The 26,609-nt window shown below is 34.7% G+C and overlaps 3 protein-coding genes across 4 annotated transcripts; all 3 read right to left on the bottom strand.

Moving 5' to 3' along the window:
- Positions 1-1,151: 1,151 nt before the first annotated feature.
- LOC124826665 (telomere repeat-binding protein 5-like) lies at positions 1,152-4,454 on the bottom strand. Of its 2 annotated transcripts, none has more exons than XM_088114829.1 (10): positions 4,374-4,454; positions 4,000-4,277; positions 3,452-3,825; positions 3,124-3,300; positions 2,956-3,018; positions 2,773-2,852; positions 2,192-2,430; positions 1,738-2,052; positions 1,584-1,647; positions 1,152-1,340 (listed from the first exon to the last, which is right to left on the bottom strand). In XM_088114829.1, the coding sequence occupies exons 1-10, from the start codon at positions 4,452-4,454 to the stop codon at positions 1,191-1,193; spliced, it is 1,821 nt and encodes a 606-aa protein (XP_087970955.1). In that variant the 3' UTR covers positions 1,152-1,190. The 2 variants fall into 2 exon arrangements, with proteins under 2 accessions (XP_087970955.1, XP_087970956.1); XM_088114830.1 differs by having other exon boundaries at positions 3,130-3,300.
- A 2,988-nt stretch (positions 4,455-7,442) lies between these two features.
- LOC148197640 (uncharacterized) lies at positions 7,443-7,787 on the bottom strand. The gene has a single exon (XM_088115596.1). It carries the CDS (start codon positions 7,785-7,787, stop codon positions 7,443-7,445), a length of 345 nt encoding a protein of 114 aa, XP_087971722.1.
- Positions 7,788-13,672: 5,885 nt separating this feature from the next.
- LOC124826666 (oxysterol-binding protein-related protein 3B-like) lies at positions 13,673-17,636 on the bottom strand. The gene is made up of 10 exons (XM_047299558.2): positions 17,190-17,636; positions 16,649-16,742; positions 16,080-16,196; positions 15,899-15,971; positions 15,702-15,820; positions 15,354-15,475; positions 14,860-15,036; positions 14,578-14,722; positions 14,306-14,484; positions 13,673-14,201 (listed from the first exon to the last, which is right to left on the bottom strand). Exons 1-10 carry the CDS (start codon positions 17,300-17,302, stop codon positions 13,958-13,960), a joined length of 1,383 nt encoding a protein of 460 aa, XP_047155514.1. The 5' UTR covers positions 17,303-17,636; the 3' UTR covers positions 13,673-13,957.
- Between the last annotated feature and the right edge of the window lie 8,973 nt (positions 17,637-26,609).

Below are 26,609 nucleotides of genomic sequence, written 5' to 3'. Positions count from 1 at the left end.
ATTTTAAAATAAAAAAGAAAAGTAAGTTTTATTTTAATAAAAATATACAAATAAAGTAATGACCACATCACACTTTCACCAAAAACTTAAAAGTAATTTATGAGTTTTTTCTATAATATACTTCACTTTTTTATCTATCTAATGAACTTAAACTTACTTTAATTTCGAACACAATCCTAAATTCTACTCATTCATTGACCATTGTTACTTGTGAAGTGCTATGGCCAAACAAATATTTGCATGAAAAACAAAAATGGTAGCGAGGATTGTAGTTGCATGAAAAACAAACGATCTAATGTATTATAGTTTTATGTTTCACCAGTTAGTTATTGATATCATGAAATACTTTTTGATAAATGATAATGTAACACACTTTTAGATTCATTTGACACTTTTAGATTCATTTGACACATTACAAAGATAAAATGGTTATGAAAGAATAAATTTTTGTATTTTTTAAAAAAAAAATAGAGTAAAAAGTAAGAAAAGATAGTATCAAATAAATATAAAAAATGTATGTGTCAAAGTATCATTTTTTTTATTCTTTATAGTTGATGACTTGATGCCTTAATGTTATGCAATAAAATACACTTTTATATTTATTTGATATATATTAATTTTTTTTTCAAAAAAGAAGAGAATAAAAAATTAGAAAGAATAGTGTGAAACGAAAGTAAAGAATTTATGTGTATCAAAAGTATTATTTTTCAATGTTATTGTCACTTAATTGTATCATCCTAAAGGAAACTGTCATGTAACTATTTGAACTTGAGAAACTAGCATGTATATTTTCATGAAATGTTGATTTGTATATGATAATATGCGTTCCTTTATGTTATTGTAATGGCTTGCAACGGTGGACATAATGAGGTAGCATTAGCAAAATTTCTAAGAGCTTTAACATGTATACATTCATTGTTCTGGTTTGCATTTCATAGCATACCAACAAACTAGCCACAAGAGATTATATGAGTGTTCCCTTTGGGCCAAACAATCATGTATAAATAACCAAACTATTATCAGGCTTATATGAGGGTTAAATTGCGGAATCACATGTATATGAGTATATTTTGGAAACTTATACGTTCATACTATCAACTTTTTTATAATAACTATACTACATCACCCTGGAAAATGTACTTGTGCAGCAATAGACTTGTTCTTCTGCATCCTTCAATATCCGAAATATCTCATAATGGTTTGAGTTGATGCTTACATTGCTGTTGAGACCAATAGGCATGAGCAGCTAAGACCCTATCCAAAAGCTCCTGAGGAACAGGTTCTCCCCTTCTCTGTTGAGGTGAGATTCTAGCAGTGTGCACTAATGTCTTCCACTTATCCTACAACATTCTCATAGTCACCAAAGTGTTGCAACAATGCAAATATTGCATATTTTTATGTGTGTGGATGAATGTTCCTGCCACTTTAAGGATTTTTCTTACAAGGAGAAGTATAATTGCAAACTTGAGAACTACTAGAGAAGATAGATCACAATGAAAACACCAAATATCCAATGTCAAATGCTGTCACTTAACTATTTTGCTAGAAAACAATGAAAACAAAGCGTCACATGAATTGCTGACCTTCAAATCAACGTAAGTTCGATGTTTTGCATGGTCAAAAGCACGTTGTTTGACATCACGCCACCTTCAACGCACAAGTAACATTTAATATCACGAAGAGGGTACAGCTACTCATTAACTAAAAACATAAAAGACTAAAACTTTATCAACATACCTTCCAGTTCCAAGTTTTTCAACAGCCTGAACCAATGCTTCTACTTCTAGAACCGAAAATGGCCTTCTAATTCGGCGTTGTGCAAAGTCAGGATTCCCAGATTTGCGTCGAAATGGAACCACAGCCAATGCCTCCATGTTAATGGCCGGAACTGCCACTAGAGTGCGACATTTTGACACGTTATTGTTTGCATAAGTATCTGGTTGAGAGGAGACCACATTAAGATCACCCTCGACACAACTTTCGATTTTGATCCTAGAACGTTCTTGGGATACATTGTATGTTCCTTGTTGTAACATTAAAGATGTTGATAGCCTGTTTATTGAATATCGTCAAATTTGTAACTGTTTATTCAAAAGTAATTCCATGGATGAAAGGACTAAGAAAGATAGATGACTATCACATAAAAAAATAACTGAATATGGTAAACAGAAATGGCTTGTTGAAAGGTTACTTGGATAATTTTTGCTGCGAACCAGTGGTTAGAAAACAAGGGTTATCATTGCATGAAGATGGAGAATTTGAAGTATGTCTTGGCTCCAACATGAATCCTAATCTATGACGTTTGTCATCTTGAGATATTCCTGTTTGGATTAAAGTTTTGCTATCATCTCGGACTTTCTTTCCCTGAAGAAGAATTCCTACATGTAATTCATTTCCAAGTATAGTTGTCACAGCCTCCATTACTGTCCTCTACAAAATAATAGCAATAACAACAATAAGAAGAAGAATTAATAATAATCATAAAAGTAGACAAAGTGAGCATAAGAAAAGGTACAATGAGTCACTATAGTTATTATACTTGCTTTATATTTTTGAAATCTATTTTCATTTGGTATGGAGGCATGAGAACATACCATGAAGGTGGTTTGGTGTTAGGTTTAAGGCTCAGATTATGCAGTAAATTTGTTCATGTTTCTCAGTTTGTTTTATAGTTCATTGCTTTAGTCACAAATGATAGAAATACACATAAAATGGAGTATAAACCATGTCAATAATGTGTGTTACTTAGAAAGAAAAAACTAAACTGCTTACTTTCAATGAACCGATAGTTGCAGTTTCAGGTATATTAATGAAAAGTTCTGGGACTTTAAAGGATTTTATGCTCAGCTTCACTGTAAGGTAAAAATGAAATTCGTTAAGACCTTATATAACAAGATGTTATGTTAGACTAAATTAGGATCAGATGTTGGTAATTGGTAACATTGATTTTCTTACCGTTACAACCCTTGGACCCAGAATGCACTTGTTGACCAACTATAGAGGATGATTCTTCAATTGCTGCATGTTATTAATTTGACCATTTAGCCAAAGTTGAGTGAAAGCCTAAAAGGAAACCTACATTACAACGAAAAGTAAGAGGTAGGAAACCAAGCATTGTAGCACCTGTACCATGATTTGTGTCATTGACCCTTGTGGTATCAGAAGAATCGAACGTGCCTTGGCATTGAGACCCCCTATCAGAAGTGGATGATGAGGTCTGGTTGAAGAACTTCCTCTTCTTAAATGGGTACATCCTTTGTAAATTTTCAAGCTCAGAATTGTCCCTACTATTGTTCTCATCTATGTCAACACAATTTACTGACTATTAATATATATACAAAATGTGCAAACTTTGGAAATTAACTAACATTCATGAATATATACATCAATATAGATTTCTTGTTTCACATTTGGTATGAATTCAAAACCAACTGCAAGCAAAGCTACATACCACTCATAAGGGAACTTGCATATTTCAATTTTTGCATATCTGGTGGTGTGCTATATATCTTATCCCTGGAGTTTAGTTGAGTGCTGTTAACTAAGTTTTCATCATCATCTCTACCTAATTTCCTGCCACTGGAAGTGTTGGGGAAGGAATCAATATGCCTATGGCCTTCCAATGACGACTTTGCCACATTATTTTCTGAGCTGCAATCTTTAGACACTTTGCAACTTGGTTCTATTAACCCCTCAAAGCAGCCTTTAATGTGAGTGTTTTTCTCATTTACTCTTCTTCTTTTTCCCCTTTCATCTTCCCTTTCAAGGATATTTTGGCCTTGGCCTTCAAGATGGTTGCCAGGAAAAGATGAACTGTCCATGACTCTGGCAAGAGTTTGCATAGAACATAACACTGATGAGTCATGACAAGTTTGCAAAGTGATTAAATTTACCATAAACAACAAAACCTTTACTGCACTATGTAATAAACATTTGGTTGATCATTTGTTAGTGAGTCAGAACTTTTAATTATCAAGAGAAACAACTATTCAAATGTACCTAAGGTTCTCATGTTTCCCTTGCCTGCTAGGGACACAGGCAGAGACAATTTCACTGCAATTTCCATGCTCACATAGGTCCTTCTTAAATGATCCTCTTTCATCCTCAAGCTTATCCTTCATGTCAGCACTAGAGAAAGTGTGAGGATCTTTTGCAGAAGCTACATTGTCAAGACCAGAATTCTCACTCTCTTGTAAAAAGTTGCCAGCTACATTAGCCAATATTTCAAAAGCTTGTATTTGGTTATTTTCAGGTTTCTTCTTGATTGTACCCCTACCCTAAACCATGTACTAGAATTATCAAGATTTGAAACAGAACTAATAATACAACTCAACAAGCATGAGAAAAGAAGGGAGAAAATTTAATTTGCTTACCCTAATTGACCTTGAAGCTTTGGGAATGGCAGGCCCTTTATAGCCATTAAAACCATAGTTCACCTTCTTCTGCAACATCATTTTAGATAATCATTCCTATAAGGAAAAGTCATAAGATAAAATGTAATTGACTTCCTGTGGTTTTGCAAACACCAAGAAATGAACCTGTCAGAATTATCAAATTTCAGTCAGTAGTTTGATGAGTCTTTCATTACACCTAGTTGCATGTTCAAAATGTTAAAGGGTCTTAACTCATTTAGTTAGAAACTAGTCCCATGCAAAGGCAAGCAAAGTAACACTTTTCTTATTGGTAGCTATGTTTCATTAAAAAAGCTAACAAGCAAGAAATTTTCTACAATTGGTAAAAACGGAAACAATTTACAAAGGAACCAGGATAGAAGATACTAAGATAAAAATAGGCAATAATAAAAGTGAAGAAGCTTTAAATATCAATGCCAAAATTAAAGGAAAAAGAATAGGACAAGATGACATGCATAAAAATATCTTTTTCTGGGATTGGGTTATATGATAATGATGTTAGAAGTTACTTGATTCTTGAAACTCCGAATGAAAACAAGCTTCTATCATAATGAAATATCAACAAGAAAAAAGAGATATTGAAACACCTGCACTTAACGGGACATTAGAATAACACCCCTTCAACCATGTTAAAATAACTTTTTTCTAGTTTGAAATTCAAGGAGATAAAATACCCTTCAAAAAAGAGAAAGAAATACAAAAAGTAAAAGAAAGAAGATGTTTTCAATTAATTTTGAAACACAGAAAAACAAAAGCCAATTGCAGCACGAGGATTATAATCATCCAAAACATATTCCTATTGAACAAAGTTAAGAATAACAGAAACAACTAGCGAAAGAAACACTGAACATATTCCGAAAAGAAATAACACATATCATCAATTTAATGTATTGAAAAAATGGATCTTAAAGCCCCCTGTGACCCTTTTAAGGAGACAACATGCGACAGGTTTTACAAATCTATTGCCACTTTGCATGTATGAGAGAGATGAATTATACTAATAAAAGAAAAATATAGAAAGAAAAGGCAGAAAAGCTATAGGAATGTACATGAATAAAATGAATCAAACAAGAAAGGACCCAGAAAAAAGAATTGTGGAAGGAAGATGGGCAATGCAAATTCCAATAGTAATGGAGGAAAAATGAGAAAGCAAATGATGAAAGTTAGTCTATTGAAGAAGTGATGAAAAACAGTAAAATACCGATGAATCATAAAACCTTTTTGTTGTGTTGCATTGTGTTTGCACCAAAAGATGAACACTTATTTTTGTGTGTAAAGAAGTTTTGATGAAAGGCAATAAATAATAGTGTAGGGATATTGTCTGATAAACCAAAACCTCCTGAAAACCACCCAAACTGGTGTTTGTTCTTAAACCCCTCACAACCCCAACAAACTATATGAAATGTTTGACCACTCATATCCTAGGAAGGGACTATGATGTAAGATGATGTTAGATTGGCTATAGAAGGTTGTGTCAGCAAAACCACTTGGATGGAACGGTTCCTTCGTTTCGGGTGATCCACTCACTCCTCTCTCCATGTCACTTCTTTGCTTACCACGTGGAACATTCTCCACTCATTTGGGTTCCTTTCTTAAAAAACAAATGATTGAATGAGTTTCAAAACATAAGCCACTCCTTGTCCCTATTTGCCAACAACTCCCCAAACTTTCAAAATCATTGTCTAAAAACTAATATAAAAACGAGACTAATTCCTTTTTTTATATTATTGGCAATGAAAACAATATGAGCTTTGGTTTTTTTGAGCCAAAGACAGTTAACGAATGTTGGTTTATCATAAAAACTTAGGCAATGTCAGAAAATATAACGAGTAATGCATTAACCAGGTTAAAACACTGCGTTTTTATTCAATTAAAAAATATCATATTTTACACTTATTCTTATCTTAAAGCTGACAAATATATGGATTTATTTTAAGTTTTCATAAAATTCAAAATGCTTAGACCATACATTTTTAAATGTTGATTTGTTTAAGTTATATAAGTGAACGTTCCAAATTGTAATAACGAAACAAAAACATATGTATTATAAGAGTGCACAACCTAATTTCACAAAATTAGTTCAGGATAATGAGATTTATACCAATATATATTATGTTATAATTTGGTAATATTTATAATTAATGCATGTGTGATTTCTAAAACACTGTCTCACATCCAAATCATAAAATATAGGATAAAAGGGTCAGATAATATATTATATGATAAATCCAATCGATCTAGGATAAGTCATTGATAAGTTTTAGTATTACATTATGGATGTGAATTTTCAATTTAACTCATTTTTTTAAAAAATGACTTAATAAAATGTTTATATACATTTATATATTATAATAATTTGGTGATATATATATAGTGGTCGATATAAGATTTTTAACAAAATTCTTAAATTATAATGAAAAGACAAAATAATTGTGATATTTCATTAATAATTTGTAAATTTTGTACAATTAGAATGGAAGAACCACAAATAATAGATGACAATATTTTAATTATTCTATAATTGGTTAAAAAAGGTTAGACAAAAAATTAAACTTTTAAAAAAACAAAAATTAATTTAGATTTTTTTGTGAAAATTTAAAAATAAAAATCGAATGAATATTGGTCTTCCTTTGCCTTGGTTCTCTAGAGAGAAGTTTTTGCAGAAGAAAGGGTACCAATTTAAATAAAATAAAAACGAAAAAATCAATTTATACATTTAATTTATAGTATAATAAGAAGGGTTAAATATGTTTTTAGTCCCTAAACTATTAGTCGTTTCTGGTTTTCGTCTCTCTTTCAAAATAAGGTACATTTTAATCCTCCTTAAGGAAACTTTGATTTTAGTCCTCCAAAACTAACACCGTTAAAAACCAGCTGATGTGACTAACGGTAGACTGACACAATTCTTTTTTTTGTCAGAGTTTATCAGCTTTTCTTCCTCTCTCTCTCCCTCGTGTCTTCCTTCAATCCCAAAACACAAAACAATAAAATCTTCCGGTCAAGCTTTTCTCTCGCATCTCCCATCACCGGTCACCTTCCATGAACCACTTTAATGCCATCTTTAGTTGAAGATTTAGATGGCCATAAATCTAGTTCAATTACTCGTACACCTTGTTTACTGTACACATCAGGAAATCTTGCAGATCTAGTTCTAGAGCTAGAACTACAACTCCATGCTACTAAAAAACTCTCAACTATTTTATCCAAATCCTCTTCGTCGCTGATATTATCTCCCTGGTGCTCCACAATGAACCGAAGAAGCTGATCCTTGTTCATTTGGCTCCCTCCTCTCGCAAACTTGGAAAAGGCTTCCTTAAGGTCCAAAGGATGATCTGCCTTGCAAGCTTTCTCCCTTTTGGTCAAGAAATTTAACATCTTGATCTTGAATGATTCAATTTTCATTCTCACCCTTCCCTACCAATATATATATATATATATATATATATATATATATATATATATATATATATATATATATATATCAATGGAACTGTGAGAAAAGAAACACGTGTAACTAACCAATATGTACAGTCCAAGAGTAAGACAAATGGGTCACCTTGGTAAAAGAGCCTCTGTGTTTATCTGGTTTCATTGGCTAAAAACCTTTGTTTCCTGTTTTACTGAGGAAGTTTTATTGTGCAGGCTGGGTCTGCAAAGTTTAATAATTATACATTTATGCATCCGATCAAAGTCGAAGAAAATAAAGTTAGTAATGTATGTTGCATTGCTTTCATTATCCCCGAAATTCAAAGAAAAAACGGGTTTTTTGGCATATGAGGTCAACTACGCGGAATGAGCCGTACACGAAATAGCTTGTGATATTAAATGGCTTAGTTACATCAGAGCTGGTTTGAGAGTCACTGTTTCTTATTTCTTTGTCTATCCTTGAATGCTTTTTATATCAAATTTGCAGGCTATTGGAGTTTTCTGCTAATCAAAACTCCATCGTTAAGTTTTCTCTCCAGGCTCATAAGCTTAGAGAATAAACATGAGTTTTCGATTTCCTTCTCCTTCTGACGATCGGTGTGGGTTCTTCTCTCGGGGCTGGCGTTCGTGATTTTGATGATGGTGGTTGTCTGACCGGTGATGGGAGATGCGAGAGAAAAGCTTGATCGGAAGATTTTACTGTTTTGTGTTTTGGGATTGAAGGAAGAGACGAGGGAGAGAGAGGAAGAAAAGCTGATAAACTCTGACAAAAAAAAGAATTGTGTCAGTCTACCGTTAGTCACATCAGCTGGTTTTTAACGGTGTTAGTTTTTGAGGACTAAAATCAAAGTTTCTTTAAGAAGGAGGACTAAAATGTACCTTATTTTGAAAAAGGGATGAAAACCAGAAACGGCCAATAGTTTATGGACTAAAAACATATTTAACCCTTTCTTTTTTGTATGAACTGGCTTATCGCAAAAGGAACAACTGTAGCCTTAATTTTGTTTATTTTGTTTTGAAATCTTAAAAGTTTCATTCTTACTATCTTCAATTTTTTTTTCCTTTGTCTTTAGAGGTGCTTACAAAATGAACATTTTCTATCATTTTTTACTTTATTCTTTTATCTACTTGCACATAGTATGAAATAAGCTCATTCTGAAACCCATCTACACCTACAAATATGTGTTTTTCTCTTCTTCGAAAACACAATTTCACACATATTCTTCGTTCACATACCTACAGTCATTCTCATTTTCTTTATTTTTCTCTTAGATCCTGGATTATTTACTCTTTTAAAGTTTTTTTTTTCTAGTTTTGAGATCTTCCAAACTATCTATAAGAAATTCCTATTATGTTTGAAAAATTCACTCATCATCCTGAATTAGATGACTACATAATTCACATGATTATTGAGAAAAGCGAAAGAGCAAATATATTATAATATTAATGAAAAAGAAACCCTAATTTCAAATTTCCAAAATCATACATAAATAAAGTATGATGATTTATTTAAAAAGACTTTCTAATTGTTAATAATTATGTATAACCACATGCTTTAACTCATATAAATATAAAAATTATAGCATAATATTCTCATACCCTGATTGATGATGAAAATAGAATACAGTGAGTACGTGATCTTCCAAATATAAAAGACCTTAGTTATTTATTTTTGTTTTCTCTCATAAAAAAATACATCAAATAGAGTATATAATATTACTTTTTTTTTCAAATGGGACCATGATCTATTTTGTAATTTCTGTCAATTACATTCCAAATTTTAATAATTACCCCTAAATCAAATCAAAATATTACTTTATAGCATTTACACGCCAATCTTTCGTAACAATTGTGCTATTAATTATAAACCTAATATTAATTGATCATTTTATAATTTTAACTAAATATATAATACGTTTAACTGTTATATGAACCAGACAATTCTAACAAGCAATATAAAGTTGGTCGGTGCAATTGTGATTTTCATCGGGGAGAAAGAAGGAGAAGATAAAACAGATTTTCACTTTTATTGTGTACGTGTGTGTTTTTTAATGGCCTAAATGGCCATATTTAATTTGAATCGAGAAGAAAAAGAAGGGAGACTCAAGAGAAAGAAGAAGAAAAAACAAAGAAAGACACCACATGGAATTAGTCTATTAAAAAACACAAATATAGTTATCTAATTTGTTCTTAAAACATGATGGGCTTTGAATTATTATTTTTTAAAAGAATATGTATGAAACAATATTATGAGATAAATTTAAATTATTATTATTTATATTAAATAATAATAAAAAAACAAAATTAAACGTTTACAACTTGTTCAAACATTAATTTATTTAAAGTAAATAGTTGATCTAGTATAACAAATATTGTCATATTTTGTTTAGAACAATAAAAATAAAGGGTTAAATATGTTTTTAGTTCCTAAACTAGTGGTCGTTTTTGGCTTTCGTCCCTCTTTCAAAGTAAGGTACAATTTGGTCCTCATTCTTTTCGAAACGTTCGTTTTAGTCCTCATTTGTTGCTAAATGAGGACCAAATTTTTAAACAGTGTTTAGTTTTCGAGGACTAAAACGAACGTTTCGAAAAGAATAAGGACCAAATTGTACCTTAATTTGAAAGAGGGACGAAAACCAGAAACGGCCAATAGTTTAGGAACTAAAAACATATTTAACCCAAAAATAAATTACAATTTTAATACAAAATTTTTAATTATGTTAATTAATTTTGTTTAAGCTTATTTAATAGTTATTTGTATTTAGTAATGGTCACATATATTTATTCGAGAAAAAATAATGTTAATATGTAATTAACTAAAAAGCTCCCTTGAAGGTTTTGGTATATCAATGTTAAGTTTTTCTTTAGTAAATATGCCTAAGATATTTAATTATCTCAATTACTAACATAATTAAAAACATATTCAATTACCCTAATCTTTAACATAATTCGAACAAAATTAACATAACTAAATTTGTTATATTAAGCCATAAATGTTTTTCTTATTAGGGTTAAATATGTTTTTAGTCCCTAAACTAACGGTCGTTTCTGGTTTTCGTCCCTATTTCAAAATAAGGTACATTTTAGTCCTCCTTCTTAAGGAAACTTTGATTTTAGTCCTCCAAAACTAACACCGTTAAAAACCAGCTGATGTGGCTAACGGTAGACTGACACAATTCTTTTTTTTGTTAGAGTTTATCAACTTTTCTTCCTCTCTCTCCCTCGTCTCTTCCTTCAATCCCAAAACACAAAACAGTAAAATCTTCCGGTCAAGCTTTTCTCTCGCATCTCCCATCACCGGTCAGACAACTACCATCATCAAAATCACGAACGCCAGCCCTGAGAGAAGAACCCACACTGATCGTCAGAAGGAGAAGGAAATCGAAAACTCATGTTTATTCTCTAAGCTTATGAGCCTGGAGAGAAAACTTAACGATGGAGTTTTGATTAGCAGAAAACTCCAATAGCCTGCAAATTTGATATAAAAAGCATTCAAGGATAGACAGAGAAATAAGAAACAGTGACTCTCAGACCAGCTCTGATGTAACTAAGCCATTTAATATCACAAGCTATTTCGTGTACGGCTCATTTCGCGTAGTTGACCTCATATGCCAGAAAACCCGTTTTTTCTTTGAATTTCGGGGATAATGAAAGCAATGCAACATACATTACTAACTTTATTTTCTTCGACTTTGATCGGATGCATAAATGTATAATTATTAAACTTTGCAGACTCAGCCTGCACAATAAAACTTCCTCAGTAAAATAGGAAACAAAGGTTTTTAGCCAATGAAACCAGATAAACACAGAGGCTCTTTTACCAAGGTGACCTATTTGTCTTACTCTTGGACTGTACACAAAAGCTCATAAACTCTGACAAAAAAAAGAATTGTGTCAGTCTACCGTTAGCCACATCAGCTGGTTTTTAACGGTGTTAATTTTTGAGGACTAAAATCAAAGTTTCCTTAAGAAGGAGGATTAAAATGTACCTTATTTTGAAAGAGGGACGAAAACCAGAAACGACCAATAATTAAAGTCATTATCCGTTTAGTTAAAATTATAAAGTGGTACGTTAATATTAGATTTATGACTAATCACATAATTGTCTTGAAATGTTATTTTATAAATACCATAAAGTAATATTCTAATTTAGTGAGAGGTCAAATTAAAATTATTAAAATCTAGAATGTAACTAGTAAAAGTTACAAAAAATAGGTTATGTTCTTCATAAAGTAATACTAGTATTTTATTGGATGTATACTCTTTAACTCCATCAAGAGACAAAACAAAAGTAGAACCTCTATTGTTATCATCCACATTATATATTCTCAATGGCAAATTCAAATAGACTTTTGCATTCTACTTTTATCATGAATTAAAATATGTGTAGTAAGAGTTAACATAATTGTGCTGTAAATTTTGAATTTATATAAGTATAAAATTATTAACAGTTAGAAAATCTCTTCAATTCTCGTTAAATCTTATCAAATTTCACCAATTTGTCGTGCTATTTGTCCTATTTATAGGACATTCATTCAATTTCTCAACAAATAATTTAATTAATACCTATTCTTTAATAAATTAAACAGAAACAATCTCGAATACCTTCAAATTGATTAAAAAAATGGGTTTAATGCAAGCGAAGAATTGACACAAGGAGAAGGACAAGAAATAATAAGTAACAAAGACAAAAACTTAAATTAGTGACTACCATAGTATAAATAATCTTTTAACATAAGCTTATATTTCCTTAATTTTTGGTAGTATGGTAATTTTTTCTTAAAAAATGAAATTTATAAATTCATGAACTGATCACAATTTTAGAGTATACAAGCAGTCATCATAAATAAATAAATAAATAGAGGCTTAATTAACTTTTAACTACTTTTGAATATTTTTAATTAAATTTATATTAAATATTCAATAAAAGATTTAAGATACAAAGTTGTGACAATAATTGTGTCTTGAATTTTTTTTTCTAAAATTAAATGTTAACAATAATTTTATAATTATACATTCCAAATATTTTATAATAAGAAAAGTTATGATTAAGTAAAGGTTAATAAATAGAGTAAGAATCTATACATATATAGATGATGTCTATTTTTGTTACACAATTTGTATTCTTATTTTATCCTTTATAATATAATTATTAATTGATTTTTTAGAAATAACCTCTATTTTAAAATATGTTGTATAAAACTGTTATATGTTTTTTTTATTATATTTGTAATTTCTATTATTAACATTCAAGCATTTTTATTATCTAAAATATTCTTATTTATATTAATTTAATTAATTTATATATATTATTAACTTATAATATAATACAAATATTCAACATGTGAGTGCTTACGCTAGTTAATAGATAAAATCTATTGAATGTCACACATCCTCCTACTCTTTTGAGTTTTAAAAGATGCAAGTGATTTTTACTTTTATTTTTTAAGTATGGAATTATGAGAATACGTTTTGCATCTCAACCAGTTGCAATGATCTGAAGTGATCCTGGATATATTATATTAAGGAAAATAAAATACAAAGTGAAAAATGAAAACCAAATCAAACCAATTAATAAATTCTAAACCTAAGGATCAATTTTGGCTCTACAAAAATTTAAGAAATAAAGGGTGGAATCCTACCCAAGAGTAATTACCCTAATTTCTAATGCCAAAAGTAGGAAAAATATCATCACATCTACTTCCTCAGAATTTATTAAAGGTTATACATAAAAAACACTAAAAAAAGAGTTAGAGATACCAATTTCAATATCAATTAGTTTTAAATAATAAATAGATATTTAAATAAAATAAATTGTGTCTATACAAGCAACATAGCTTCAAGGTTTCTCAAGGATAAAAGATAATTTCAATCCCAAAATTCACAAAGAAAAGGAAAAATTAAGGATGCATGTCTAATTTATCTACTAAAATCTATCGATGCAAAGTGGACTGATGATTACAAAGCTCCTATTCATTAATCAAACACTACAACATCTAGTATAACAAAACAACTCCAAAAGCAAAAGAAAATTTCAAGCATTCAAATCATGATACATTACAAAGTCAAAAACAATATGGCGCTTAAAAAAAATAGAAAGAATTCCACAAGGATGCTTATTATTCAGCTTCCAAATTATCATATTGCCAAGGGTTGAAGTCTGGTCTGTTGTCAGATTCATGAATGCCCTCTGAAGTATCTATAGCAGCACGATGTTCAGTATATTTACCATTGTATTGGTACACTTCCAACTCACCCCAAGGGGTCGTAGTTACTTCATCTGTTAAATCAAACCATCTTGGTGTGAATTTATGGTTCTTGGCCTCTCGGTTTCTCTTCTCAGATCTTTGCCTCTCCTCCAAACTGATAAACAAGTTTAAGCACATGCAAGGTAAGGAATTAGGATCTCTGAGGTGATGCCAATAGAGAACAATCAAAATTTTAAAACCTTTCTTCATCTTTCTTACCTGCTCTTCTCATAACCAGATGTGGATAGATCACCCTTCTCAAGGGCCATTCTATCAGGACGCAGACGAGAATCAGATGCCAACAACTTCTTGGGAGCAGTGTCAAAGCTATTAATCTTATGTGCAAAATGTGTGTATTGAAACTTGTCCTTCTTAGGGACATCTGCAACTCTCCAAACCTGTGCAGAATGGAACAGGTTACTTCACACACATTATTAATATTTCTCCAAACAGATGCATTAAACTACACTGTATAAGGTTGAATAACGAACCTCTTTCAGTTCAGTGCCTGGAAGTGGTTCTCCTTCTGAGTCACAAACTTGGTAACTCATAAACTCGTTCCATTTTCCAGTCATCAGTATCTTGGGCTCGTCAGCAGAATTATACACGTATCCGTCCACTTCATATCTACCCGCACTGTAAATGCGAAAATCTTTCAAGTTAGATAATATGTATGACAGCAGCACTGAAGAAGTTACGGAATAAAATCACCGTATGCTGAGCAAGTAATAGGTTAAAAGTGAAGATTTGATGGCAAGAGAAAGTAGTCATACCCAAACCAGCCACATGGTTGAAAATACAGCACCACTTTGTCCCCTGTGGTCAGATTTGTCAAGATCATCTCTCCAGGTGAATCAATCCACGTTCGTCCGAAAATCAAGTTGCTAACTTTTGTAGGAGGAGGCACCAAATCAAGGACTACGCCATCTTTTTTTAGGGTAACACGTGTTCTGCATCCATGTAAAAGTATGTTACAAATGAATACAATGTAAAAAAGAAAAATGCTGACTAATGAAGATAGTTGTTGTAGACTTCTGGCATAAAAAAACTACATAATAAATTGATGTAAACTGATATGAAAATATCCTTAGCCATGAGATACAGTGCAGAATCAGGTTGTTTTGCAGAAATAATTTGTCAGTAACATAATCAAAAACCATAAACAATCCCCAGACTGATATAAGGAGAGAGAGGGAGTTTAATAACATCAAATTCCACAAATATAAGTAAAAAGGAAGATAATTGAAGAATGGTAGAGAAGTATTACCTTCCAACAGGATATACATCGACTGAGTTGCCGAGAAATTTGGTTTTCAATTTTGATGTCACATCATAAGTGAAATGTTCGTTTTCAGCATGCCCAGCACTCATTGGGGGGTGGTGGCTGACCTGCAGCAGTTTAATTTTACATGTAATCACAAGTCAGAACCATATTTAATACAGAAGCTTCTCAAAGAAACTGAAAAATTTGAATACTTCCATTACAATATGCATATCAAGGAGGCCATGCCTTAACCCCCAACACCCAAAATGAAATATGAAGAGGCATAAATACTTTGTTGTTTCAGCATTTTGTCTGAAGAATTGAGAAAAATAAACAGAAACTTAAACGCACCTGCTCTGCTATAAATGTCATGTCACCATGGTTAACCATTTCGTAAGTCTCACCAAGAATTGGATTGAATGGCTTCCATGTTCGCTGATATGCATAGTAGACAGATATGAAGAATGATGCTGCAAAAATCATTTGTAAGCTCATGTTCCATGCAATGTATACAGAAATAACAGGGACAGGGTCAAAGTAATCCGTACAAGCATATACTAGTCTCATGTATGGATCCTCGGTCTTGTCCGCCATATCCAACAGGTAAGAATACTCCATAAGCTGTGAAATTTATTACAATCAATGAAATTGCACTGGCAGCAAACTTGCATAAAATATTGTGTCAACGGAGTATCAAAGAAATACAGCAATTATATGTATGAGACAGACCTCAGCCATTCGCTGCAGCATTGTCATTGGCTCAAAAATTATAACTGGAAGTGTCACCATTGATGTGATATCGGAGCCAACATACTTTTGCATCATTTTCCAGTAACTATCTCGATCCTGTAAAGTAAGGGAAATAACATAACATCCAGAGATGATACACTACAAAAGGATGAAAAAATCTCCAAAGTTCATTTTGAGATAAAGACTAACTCATATGCAGATAACTAAAGATGCAATTGGTTTACACTGCACATTATCTGTAGACAATGTCAGAAAGCAAGAAGTTCACCCTAACATGCAAACAAGACCACATATGTTTGCTAAAGCGAAAACATCACAGTTCAATAAGCACATTCTCATCCCTCTTTTAGAAAAAGATAGCAAGCAGCAATTTGATCAATAAATCTAGATTCAGTTAACTTCAGTCAGTAGCATTGATAAATTTTCTTTGACTCAGATTATGTTTTCATCCCCTAGCTGTCTTCATGTTTTGTTTATACAGTCAAGTGTGCAAGCCTTTCTTCACTTCACAGTGCAAATTCAATACAAAATTATAATAAGTAGTATACCTCTTGTTTCCAACGTCCCTTTTTTGCTTCTTCTTCAACATCTTCAGTTCCGCCTTCTGGATTAATAACCTCCAGTCCCTCATAGGCCATCATACTGTGTACCCGTGTCAACACAAATAAACCTTATTAGCCCATGAAATTGAATCAGGCACACAGAAGACAAATCAAACAATTACAAGTCATATTTCCAAATTATGGTGAAACTGAAAATGAACTCAGAATGCATAATTCTGATCTAGATTAGAATATATTAAAACAATCTAGAATCTCTTACATCAACCCATGCATCATAAGTGTGAAACATCCATAAGCTAAAACACAACAGTGATATCATAATAATCAAACAAACCAACAATAAAAGATCAATTGAGAAAGATGATCTTCCAAAGCAAGGATCTCTTGCATCTAGCCTTGTTAAAATTTACAATAAAAGGGTAAATTCATTATCGTGAGACACCCCAGATGAACCAATTATAGAAAATCATCATCAAAACAGAGAAATTTAACAACTTCAAAAAATCAGACTCCAAAGGATTCATACCCATTAACGGATTTGGACATAGCACTACCAAAATTGGACAAACTGGAAGCAATAGAAGCAAAAAAGCCCCCACCACCAGAAGCAGCAGCTTGCTTAGGATCATTTGGAGCCATGGCAAAAACTAAATCAAAGAAGGAAATCCAATTGAGAGAAGAGAAGATTGTTGGAGAAAGAAATAGTAGCAAACCCGATCTACTGAGGCAAATAAAAAAGGGTAAGCTACGCTTAAATATGGTTTATTTATGAAAAGAAGGAACAGTGAATAATGAATATTTAAAAAACAATAGTAATATTATTATAATATGTAGAGAACAGCAAAGAAAGCAGTGATTTTGGTTGGCGGTTCTCGAATTTGAAAAGTCCAACCAGACTTAATGGAAAGCGGGGGGATGTTTCTTCCTTAAAGTGAGAACGGAATAGAAATCAAAGAAGAGTTTGTTCCGCACGGGCTCACAGGACGCGTGGCAGTGAGGGGGTGAAGTTGAGTTTAGAAAATCCAAATTGGCGGCTTTATGGGAAACATGAGAGGCTGTTTTGGTATTGCAATGAGAAGGATCACAACTTCTTGCCGGCTGCTTTGTTTGTGTCATCATATGATTTACATACATACATGTCATTTAGGCTAACAATGAGATCAATTTGAAATAATTTCAAAATTAAATTATCTTTTAAATAAGACAGTATTATACATAGTCTAAATTTTGATATTTTAGTTATACTGAAATCTTAAAATCTATCGATAAAAGTTTATTAAATACCATATCGAAACTAATTTATTTTAATAATTAATTAGAATTAGTTTTTTATTGAGTAAATGTTAAAAAAATAATTTTATAATAATTAGTTTCTTTTAAATATTAAAAATAGGGTTTTGTAAGTTGTCAATGAATAATCATTAGCTATAAATGTTTAATTTCATAAAAGAAATATACATTAAAGAAACATTCTACAAATTTTAAGTATTGTTTCAAATAAATAGCTGAAATTAGAAAGAGATTTTATATAAAAGATCTAAAATGAAGAAAATTAATATTTCACCAACATACACTAAAGAGTAGTATTCATTTGCTTACAAAAAAAAATGTATAATTTTTATAAGATTATACTTGATAAATATGGAATGATAACTTTAACATCTCATTTTAATAGTATAAAACTACCAAAATTAAAACGTTACATAGATGCTAAAAGAATCACTAGATAAAACAAACATCGCTAAAAGAAGATATCTACTTATGTAGATCTATCTAACAACTCATTTATTTCTTTCCTCGTCTCTAGTTGGAACAACTGAAAAGGTGAATCCCTAAGCTCACACCATTAGGTGATCATCACAATAGAGAAACAACATACAAAGACAAACACAAAAAAGCAAGGGTAAGCTAGATAGAAAACAATACATCATAAGTTTAAAGCATTTCATATAAGAATCATGTATAATTTAATCCAATCCAAACATCTTAACATGCAAAGACCTAAATCGACTGTCCGAACTTAGAATGATTGTCGAGCTATAGCGGGTTGTGCACTCGTGGTGGTCTCTACTGCTTTGCAAAACCATTGCCAATGGGTTTCACCCTACCACACTCACGAGATTAGTCTATTCCGAGCCTTGGAGCATACTAGAAGCCTCCAAGACTAAGACCTCCTGCTACTACTCACTACATGGATCAATCCTCTCTGCATGAGAATGAAAGACCATTGGAGTTTCAGGATAACCAAGACTGAGCTCTCTACAATCATTCTAAACATACTTGAACCTTACCAAGAGGATTCACTTTGGAACACAACATAGAGCACCACCATGTAACCTCTCCGTGAGGATCATGGAATTATGTCCATCAACCATACTTTGAAACCACGTACTTTCATTTGTAACATAACTCATGACATGATCAATCATATAACTTAATACACATTCATACATGCTTAACAATGGATCTCAAAACTTTATTTAAATCAAACTAGAACAAAGAATTAAAGAGTAAACTAAAACCTGAACCATTCGCTCAGCGCACCCTCTCGCATAGCGAAACCAGAGGTTTCTCTCACAACGACCCAACTCGTTGTGCAAATCTTCAGACAGAGACTCACCCCCTCATAACCATTCACATAGCGATTAAATTCGTTGTGCGAATAAACTCTTAATTGTATCAGACCCTAACCCCTCGCATAGCACCCCAAATCGCTATGCGAGAGCCCTAGGCAGTGGCTCAGACTCCCCAAACACTCGCAGAGCGCACCTATTCGCTATTCGAATAAAAATTGGCTGTAGTCCTAGACCTCAACCAGGCGCATAGTGTCCTGATTCGTCATGTGGATCATCATACAGAGAGCAAACCTCTCAAACCATTCACACAACGCGTCTATTCGCTGTGCGAATGCCCTGGTAGAGAGTATCTTGCCAGGGTGACTCGTTGTGCGAATCCATTCGCTCAGCGAGTCTGCATAATCTGCAACACCAAATTCTACAGAACTATGCAACTCAACACTCTTTTCCAAATTCTAACTATTTTTCCCAACTTCTAACCATCCTAATTCATGCTATACACCTAATTATATTTAACTAATTGATTTTAAACCTTCCTACCATCAATCTAAAGTGTTTATGAACCAATTTCTACTCCAAAACTTACAATTCAACAACCTAAGAACCCAATTCATGATTTATCACTTTTGACACATTTTTCAACCAGGTAAGACTTCAAACAGGTCACATTTGACTCACTCAAACTATCCCAACAGACCAATCATGTATCTAACCCCAAATTCTCAATTTCACTACTTCACTTCATCAAAACTAACTTAACCAAGACAAGAATTGAATACATTCCTACCCACTCATAACATCACAGATTTCCAATACTATAAACATCCAATAACAGAGCAACCATCACTTCATACAGTTCAAAATCTCAGTTCATCATTCCATACTCCAAACAATCAAATTACATCATATTTATTTACCCTAAAACATGATTTCAGCTCAACCAATTCCACAATCATATTCTCAACAAGGTACACAATTAATTACAATTTAAAGACGTTTCTAGCTTCCCTTACCTCGACTCAACAACTCCAAAACCTCTAAACGATCCACAGATTTCTTGCGGCACAAGGAACTTCTAGAAAACCTACAAATCACCGATTGATGATTAGAAACCAACCTTAGAACCACAAACAACCAATAATCAAGGAAGAAGATCACTTGATACATGCAAAACAGAAATTTTTTACCGAATCAAGAACCCTAAAATTCCAAAGAAAGGAGTTTTTAACTTACTTGATCTTAACAACAAATTGATCGGATAGAATGGTAGACCTTGACGTCGTGATCGTCTAGGCATCTCCTGATCGTCGAACAAATGATCCAAAAGTGAGAAAGGTTAGAGAGATGGTAGAGAACTCTAAAAAAGTAGTTTCTAGAGAGATGATACGTTTTAAAATAATGAAACTCATTTATAACAAAACTATTTATAATAAAACCGTTTAATATTAAAATAATCGAGTCTCACTATTTTTAGACTACCACCACTTCTAAAATATCATTTTCTGGGGTTTCACAATAACAAGGATGTTCTTATAGTATATTAAATGTATTTATCAAATAACTAATAAAATTTGGAAATTTAATACATGATATATTACTTATCAATATTTTTCAATTAATTTTGTCATTCATAATATTAGGTTTTGTCAAAATAATTGATATACATTTACTCATTTTTCTTTCTTTATAACACTTTCTAATAGGTAAATCTTATAATCTAAGTCACTAGATAAATTATAGAGTACGGATCCTAAAAATATGGTAACATCAACTTGCAACTCTATCCATTATTTAGTCAAACGGTCAACTAATTACTTTGAAGTTATAACACCCCTTCTTTCTAGGTACATAATAATATCTTAAAGGAAAAATCTTCATACATTTGTATCTAAGCTTTTTTATGTTACAAAATTAAATTTTTTGAAAAAATTATTGATTAAACTAATATGTTAAAGGTTAACTTATTAATAAACAGTGACATGAGTTTTAAATAATATACAAGATTTTGTAAATGATGATATTTTTAGTTCTTATAAAAGTGTTTTTAATGGTAAATGTTTGACAAAGATCTTAAGTATAAAATCTATTATTTACAATGTCTTATATTAAAGGAATAAATAATATCTCTTTCATGGAAAATAATCTTTTCTACAAAATATTTTCAAAATAATTAAAATTATTACAAAAAAATCAATATGGGATTTACAAAAAATTATTCAAGAATTTAAACTTGGATATATTATTAAAAGGAAAACTGTATAAGATCTCAAAATAAGATTTTGCCCTAAAAATGCTCTAAGAAAATTGGTAATGAAATTTTTTATAAGATATTCCATAACCATTCTCTCCATGATAAAGCATCAATTAGTTTGACATCTTTAGCATTTTTAAAATGTCACACTCAATTAGGTCTACGTTTAGATGAGAGAATTTTGTTTGATAAATGCCTAGAAAAACTCAAAATATACTAGATGACTATTGAAACATTCTTCCCTTTCTCCATTTCTAACAAAATCACCAAATCGTCTACTTTTGCATTAAAATCCTCTCATTAAATTATTTGTAACTCTAATTATCATAGGAATTTCAATACAAAATAAAAAGACAATATCAAAATAGTTCTAACAAATTATACCCATATAACTAGAAAGTTGGGATAAAATTCCCATGACTTACTCTTCAATTCACCTTTTCCTCTAAAACAATTAGTTACACATAGCACGTGAGAATAGTTAGAGTTAGGTTGCTAGTACCAAAGAAATTCATTTAGAGAAAAAGTACCTACACACAACTAAGACATATCCCTAATAAATATATATATATATATATATATATATATATATATATATATATATATTCTTGAAACTTTAGAATGTTTTCACCTTTAGCTCTATCATTACTGTTTCGGTATGGATGCTTTTCGGTGTGTCTTTGTTGCTTCTAAATGTCTGGGACGTTCACTTCTCCTCAATTGTTGTCGTTCGCGCTCCTTCAGCTCGTAGCGCTCGTCTACTTTCACCAACGGAGGGGGAGGTACCTGCGAAGATACTCCGACGCTCAAGTCAGACGTGAGTTATGGAGCCTCAGCTCTCAAGAAAGTGATTATATTATCACTGTAGAATATTATCTAGAGTCCATCTGGCGTAAGTGGAACGTACCTAGCTTTTGACTCTGTCATTGTATTTATAAGTGTAAAATAAAAACAACCTTACATGGAAATCTGGTTAGTTACTCATAAATATCTTAACCGCTTAAACTATCTAAGATATTTTATCCAATAAATATCTTATTATACATAATGCCCCCCAAGTCTGAGTTAACCGTTCAGTTTTATGGACGGGTTAACTATAGCACTTGTGAGTTTGAGGGAGGTTGTATTCGATGTGTTAGGGAGCGTGTTTCCGGTCGTTGCTCATCTGTGGACTGAACGACGAGCTTTATGGGTTTTCTCTTTGTCATAGGCCGAGAGGTTGAACGTTTTATCACCTGAGGCCAAGGATCACCGAGCGATGGAGGTCGAATGGTTAAACGTTTTAACACCTGAGGCCAAGGATGACCGAGCGGTGGAGGTCGAAGGACCAAAAACATGTGAGGCCGAACGACCAAAAGTTGGAAAGCTTGAGGCCGCAAACGGCCGAATGATTAAATGTTTCAACACATGAGGCCATGTATGGCCGAGCAATAGAGGCCGAGTGGCCGAACGTCAGTGAGGCCGAGTGGCCGAACGTCAGTGAGGCCGAATGGCCGAATGCTGGAACGCTTGAGGCCACAGGTGACCGAGCGGTAGAGGCCGAGTGGCCGAACGTCAGTGAGGCCGAATGGCCAAATGCTGCAACGCTTGTGACCATGGATGGCCGAACGGTGAAGGTCGAGTGGTTGAACAATTTAACACCTGAGGCCAAGGATGACCGAGCGGTGGAGGTCGAAGGACCAAAAACATGTGAGGGCGAACGACCAAAAGCTTGAAAGGTTGAGGCCGCAAAGGCCGAACGGTTGAATGTTTGAACACATGAGGCCATGTATGGCCGAGCGGTAGAGGCCGAGTGGCCGAACGTTAGTGAGGCCGAATGATCGAATGCTGGAACGCTTTAGGCCACGGGTGGCCGAGCGGTAGAGGCCGAGTGACCGAACGTTAGTAAGGCCGAATGGCCGAATGCAGGAACGCTTGTGGCCATGGATGGTCGAACGGTGGAGGCCGAGTGGTTGAACATTTTAACACCTAAGGCCAAGGATGACCGAGCGGTGGAGGTCGAAGGACCAAAAACATGTGAGGCCGAACGGCCAAAAGCTGGAAAGCTTGAGGCCACAAAGGCCGCACGGTTGAATGTTTGAACACATGAGGCCATGTATGGCCGAGCGGTAGAGGCCGAGTGGCCGAACGTCAGTGAGGCCGAATGGCCGAATGCTGGAACGCTTTAGGCCACGGGTGGCCGAGCGGTAGAGGCCGAGTGGCCGAATGCTGGCACGCTTGTGGCCATGGATGGTCGAACGATGGAGGCCGAGTGGTTGAACGTTTTAACACCTGAGGCCAAGGATGACCGAGCGGTGGAGGTCGAAGGACCAAAAACATGTGAGGTCGAACTGCCAAAAGCTAGAAAGCTTGAGGCCGCAAAGGCCGATCGGTTGAATGTTTGAACACATGAGGCCATGTATGGCCGAGTGGTAAAGGCCGAGTGTCCGAACGTCAATGAGGCCGAATGGCCGAATGCTGGAACACTTTAGGCCATGGGTGGCCGAGTAGTAGAGGCCGAGTGGTTGAACGTTTTAACACCTGAGGCCTAGGATGACCGAGCGGTGGAGGTCGAAGGACCGAAAACATGTGAGGCCGAACGGCCAAATGCTTGAACGCTTGAGGTCATGGATGGCCAAGCGTGAGGCCGAAGGATTGAGTAGCTGCCAGGTTCCATAATAGGTAGACTGACTCTATGTTTGCATGCGCTAGGTGTTCTTGGGCGAACGTAACGTAGACTAAGGGATGATCCCCTAGGTTTGATTTTTTTAGTGTTCTAGGGTGAACATCGACCAGAGGGAGTGTATCTCTTTATTCAGTGCACCTGGGCGTTCTAGGGCGAACATCTACCAGGTCTAGGAGTGTTTCCCCAATTTTTAGTGCTTCAGCATGAACGACTCTCTAGCATCCGCCTTTGTATGCAAGATGTGTTTATCTGCACTGTAAAATAATATCAAAATATAGACGTGGTCGTTCGATCTTGATTGAACGTTTGAAAGATGCATATTAGAATTGATCATGGTCGGCCAGAATGTAACATATGAGTTGGTAGGTGTCCTCCAACCTGCATAAAAGAACAATTGATAATAACTGTATGGATACACATTGCGTGAGAGGCGTTAAATAAAGGTTGAGAGGCATCCGGTTGAGTCATCTGATTGAGGTTCGAAAAGGAACTAAGCCTTTGGAATCTAGTTAGGCTGCCACACACTGAAAGGGCGACGGATGATGCGGAGGCGGAACCGAACGACGAGGTGGATGGCACGGGGGTTGGAATCCGCGATCTGTTTGGTGATCTCTCGTGTGGGAGTCTACCATGCAACCAGCGAGTTTGCTGCCGGCAAGCTTGCTCATGTGATTGGAACCAAGCTCTTGGCAGAATCATCAGTCAGACCCGGCCGTGACCTTGCGACGGCACCGACGCAGTTGAAGATGCCACCTAAGGTTTTGATGACAAAGAGGTAGAGGTTGTTGTTTGGGCGGCTCCGGCCTTGCCAGTGGTGTGCGCGATTTTTGGGTTTCAAAGCTTGTTCACGGCGGGTTCAAAGGAGAGGGTGGTGGAGATGAAAGCCCTTAACAGTTCTTTCGAGATTGGAATTCATGGTGTTGCCGTAACCGGTGCTGGAAGAAGCCAGCCTTGAAACGACAATGGAGAAATTGCTGGTGATGTTGTAGGTGGCCTGAGTGCATTCCATTGTGGCCTTCACGATTTATCATCTGATACGGAGCAGGGAGAAAAGAAACCAGATGGAGAATATCGGCCAGGGGCTTGTGATAGCAGACCCCCACGTATCTACAATGGTTGGCGGCGCATCCAGTAATCAGGAAGGGTGGCGATGGTGGAGTGTAGCTTCCCAAGGAGCTATTGACGATGAGGGTGGGCTTGTCGCCTCCCACGACGGCGACTATTGGGTTAATTGATGAAGGCCTGGGTATCTAACCCTTAAAAATAGGGTTCAGGCCAAGGTGATGGAGGTGTTAGTTGTCGCGTTCACAGTGGATGGCGGTGACATCGAGTTTGCACAAGAGGCGTGAGAAATGATTTTGTGAATCACTGTCACAAAAGTTGAGTGCGACACCCGTGACGGAATTGCTCGCTGTAGGGGTTGCCATTGTAAATGCGGAAACCGTGGTTATTGGTGAAGAGACAAACCTGGGCGCGACGGATGACACAAAGATTGTATTGGACGGTGTGGCGGGTGACGTGAGGCTGGACCGGACGGCGCCGCGGGCGTGGAGCCGGAATAGTCGCATGAGGACCGCCTAAAGATAGCGCAGGTCCAACTTCCTCTGGCGCCCTCGATGAGGGCCTGTGGACGGATGGTGCTGGAGGGTGTCCTGGCTGACAACGGTGGCGGATTGCGGCAAGGCCGACGGAGGCCATATAAAGGAGAGATTAGATGAAAACCTCCACAACAGAGAAGTAATCATCTGTTCAGAGATTCACTCGCCAACACTAAGTTGTCGATGATGTTGGTGATTAAGCAGTGGTGTCCGGAGTTTGACGTTTGGGGAATAGAAATTGGGTTGGACGACGTGGAGGCAGAACCGAACGACGCGTGGATGCCGTGAGTGTTGCGGAAGACGCGGAGGCTGGGCCGAACAATGCAGCGGACTTGGAGGCGTCGAAAGGGTTTGTCTCTGGGTGACAACCGTCTTCTCCATAGGAAACGAGGATGTGGCTGATAAGGGCATCCAGGGTCTTTCCTCAAACTGAAGATTGACTTTCCTTATGAGCTCTGTTTTGGTCACCGAGGAGGTACCAGGGTGACTTGAAATGCTGAGAAGCATCATGAACTTGCTGATAAAACTTCATGTAGAGATGATGACTTTTTTGGTGTAGTTTTTGCCTTGCTGTAGATTCTTGATGTTGATCCGAAATAACGATGTCGAGACCGAGCGCTCGTCTTGGCTCCTTGCAGTATCAATGAGATGACGCTCGGCCCCACAATAGGCTCCAAAATGTTTCGGTATGAATGTTTTCCAGTGTGTCTTTGTTGCTTCTTGCTTCAAACAAAACCTTACATGCTTCAATAAAGCCTATGAATAATTCAAATGTAATTAAGTAGGGATTAACTACATGTATTTCTCTTTCTTTCGAAAGATACAATGTATATCTCTAATTTATTTTAATGTTGTT

This window comes from Vigna umbellata, chromosome 5 (genome assembly GCF_029865625.1).
Source record: "Vigna umbellata cultivar VRB3 chromosome 5, Vumbellata_1.0, whole genome shotgun sequence".
NCBI classification, from domain to species: domain Eukaryota; kingdom Viridiplantae; phylum Streptophyta; class Magnoliopsida; order Fabales; family Fabaceae; genus Vigna; species Vigna umbellata.
This window is presented reverse-complemented; position numbering and strand designations above follow the sequence as displayed.

Excerpts from the sequence above, each read along its gene's own strand:
- LOC124826665 (XM_088114829.1), bottom strand. The coding sequence starts at position 4,454 with ATGATGTTGCAGAAGAAGGTGAACTATGGTTTTAATGGCTATAAAGGG. Across the intron at positions 3,826-3,999 it reads GGGAAACATGAGAACCTTAG|AGTCATGGACAGTTCATCTT; the intron begins GTACATTTGAAT and ends AACTCTTGCCAG. Across the intron at positions 1,341-1,583 it reads GAACTTACGTTGATTTGAAG|GATAAGTGGAAGACATTAGT; the intron begins GTCAGCAATTCA and ends AGAATGTTGTAG.
- LOC148197640 (XM_088115596.1), bottom strand. The coding sequence starts at position 7,787 with ATGTTAAATTTCTTGACCAAAAGGGAGAAAGCTTGCAAGGCAGATCAT.
- LOC124826666 (XM_047299558.2), bottom strand. The coding sequence starts at position 17,302 with ATGGCTCCAAATGATCCTAAGCAAGCTGCTGCTTCTGGTGGTGGGGGC. Across the intron at positions 15,972-16,079 it reads TGCTGCAGCGAATGGCTGAG|CTTATGGAGTATTCTTACCT; the intron begins GTCTGTCTCATA and ends TAAATTTCACAG. Across the intron at positions 14,723-14,859 it reads CAACCATGTGGCTGGTTTGG|TGCGGGTAGATATGAAGTGG; the intron begins GTATGACTACTT and ends TCGCATTTACAG.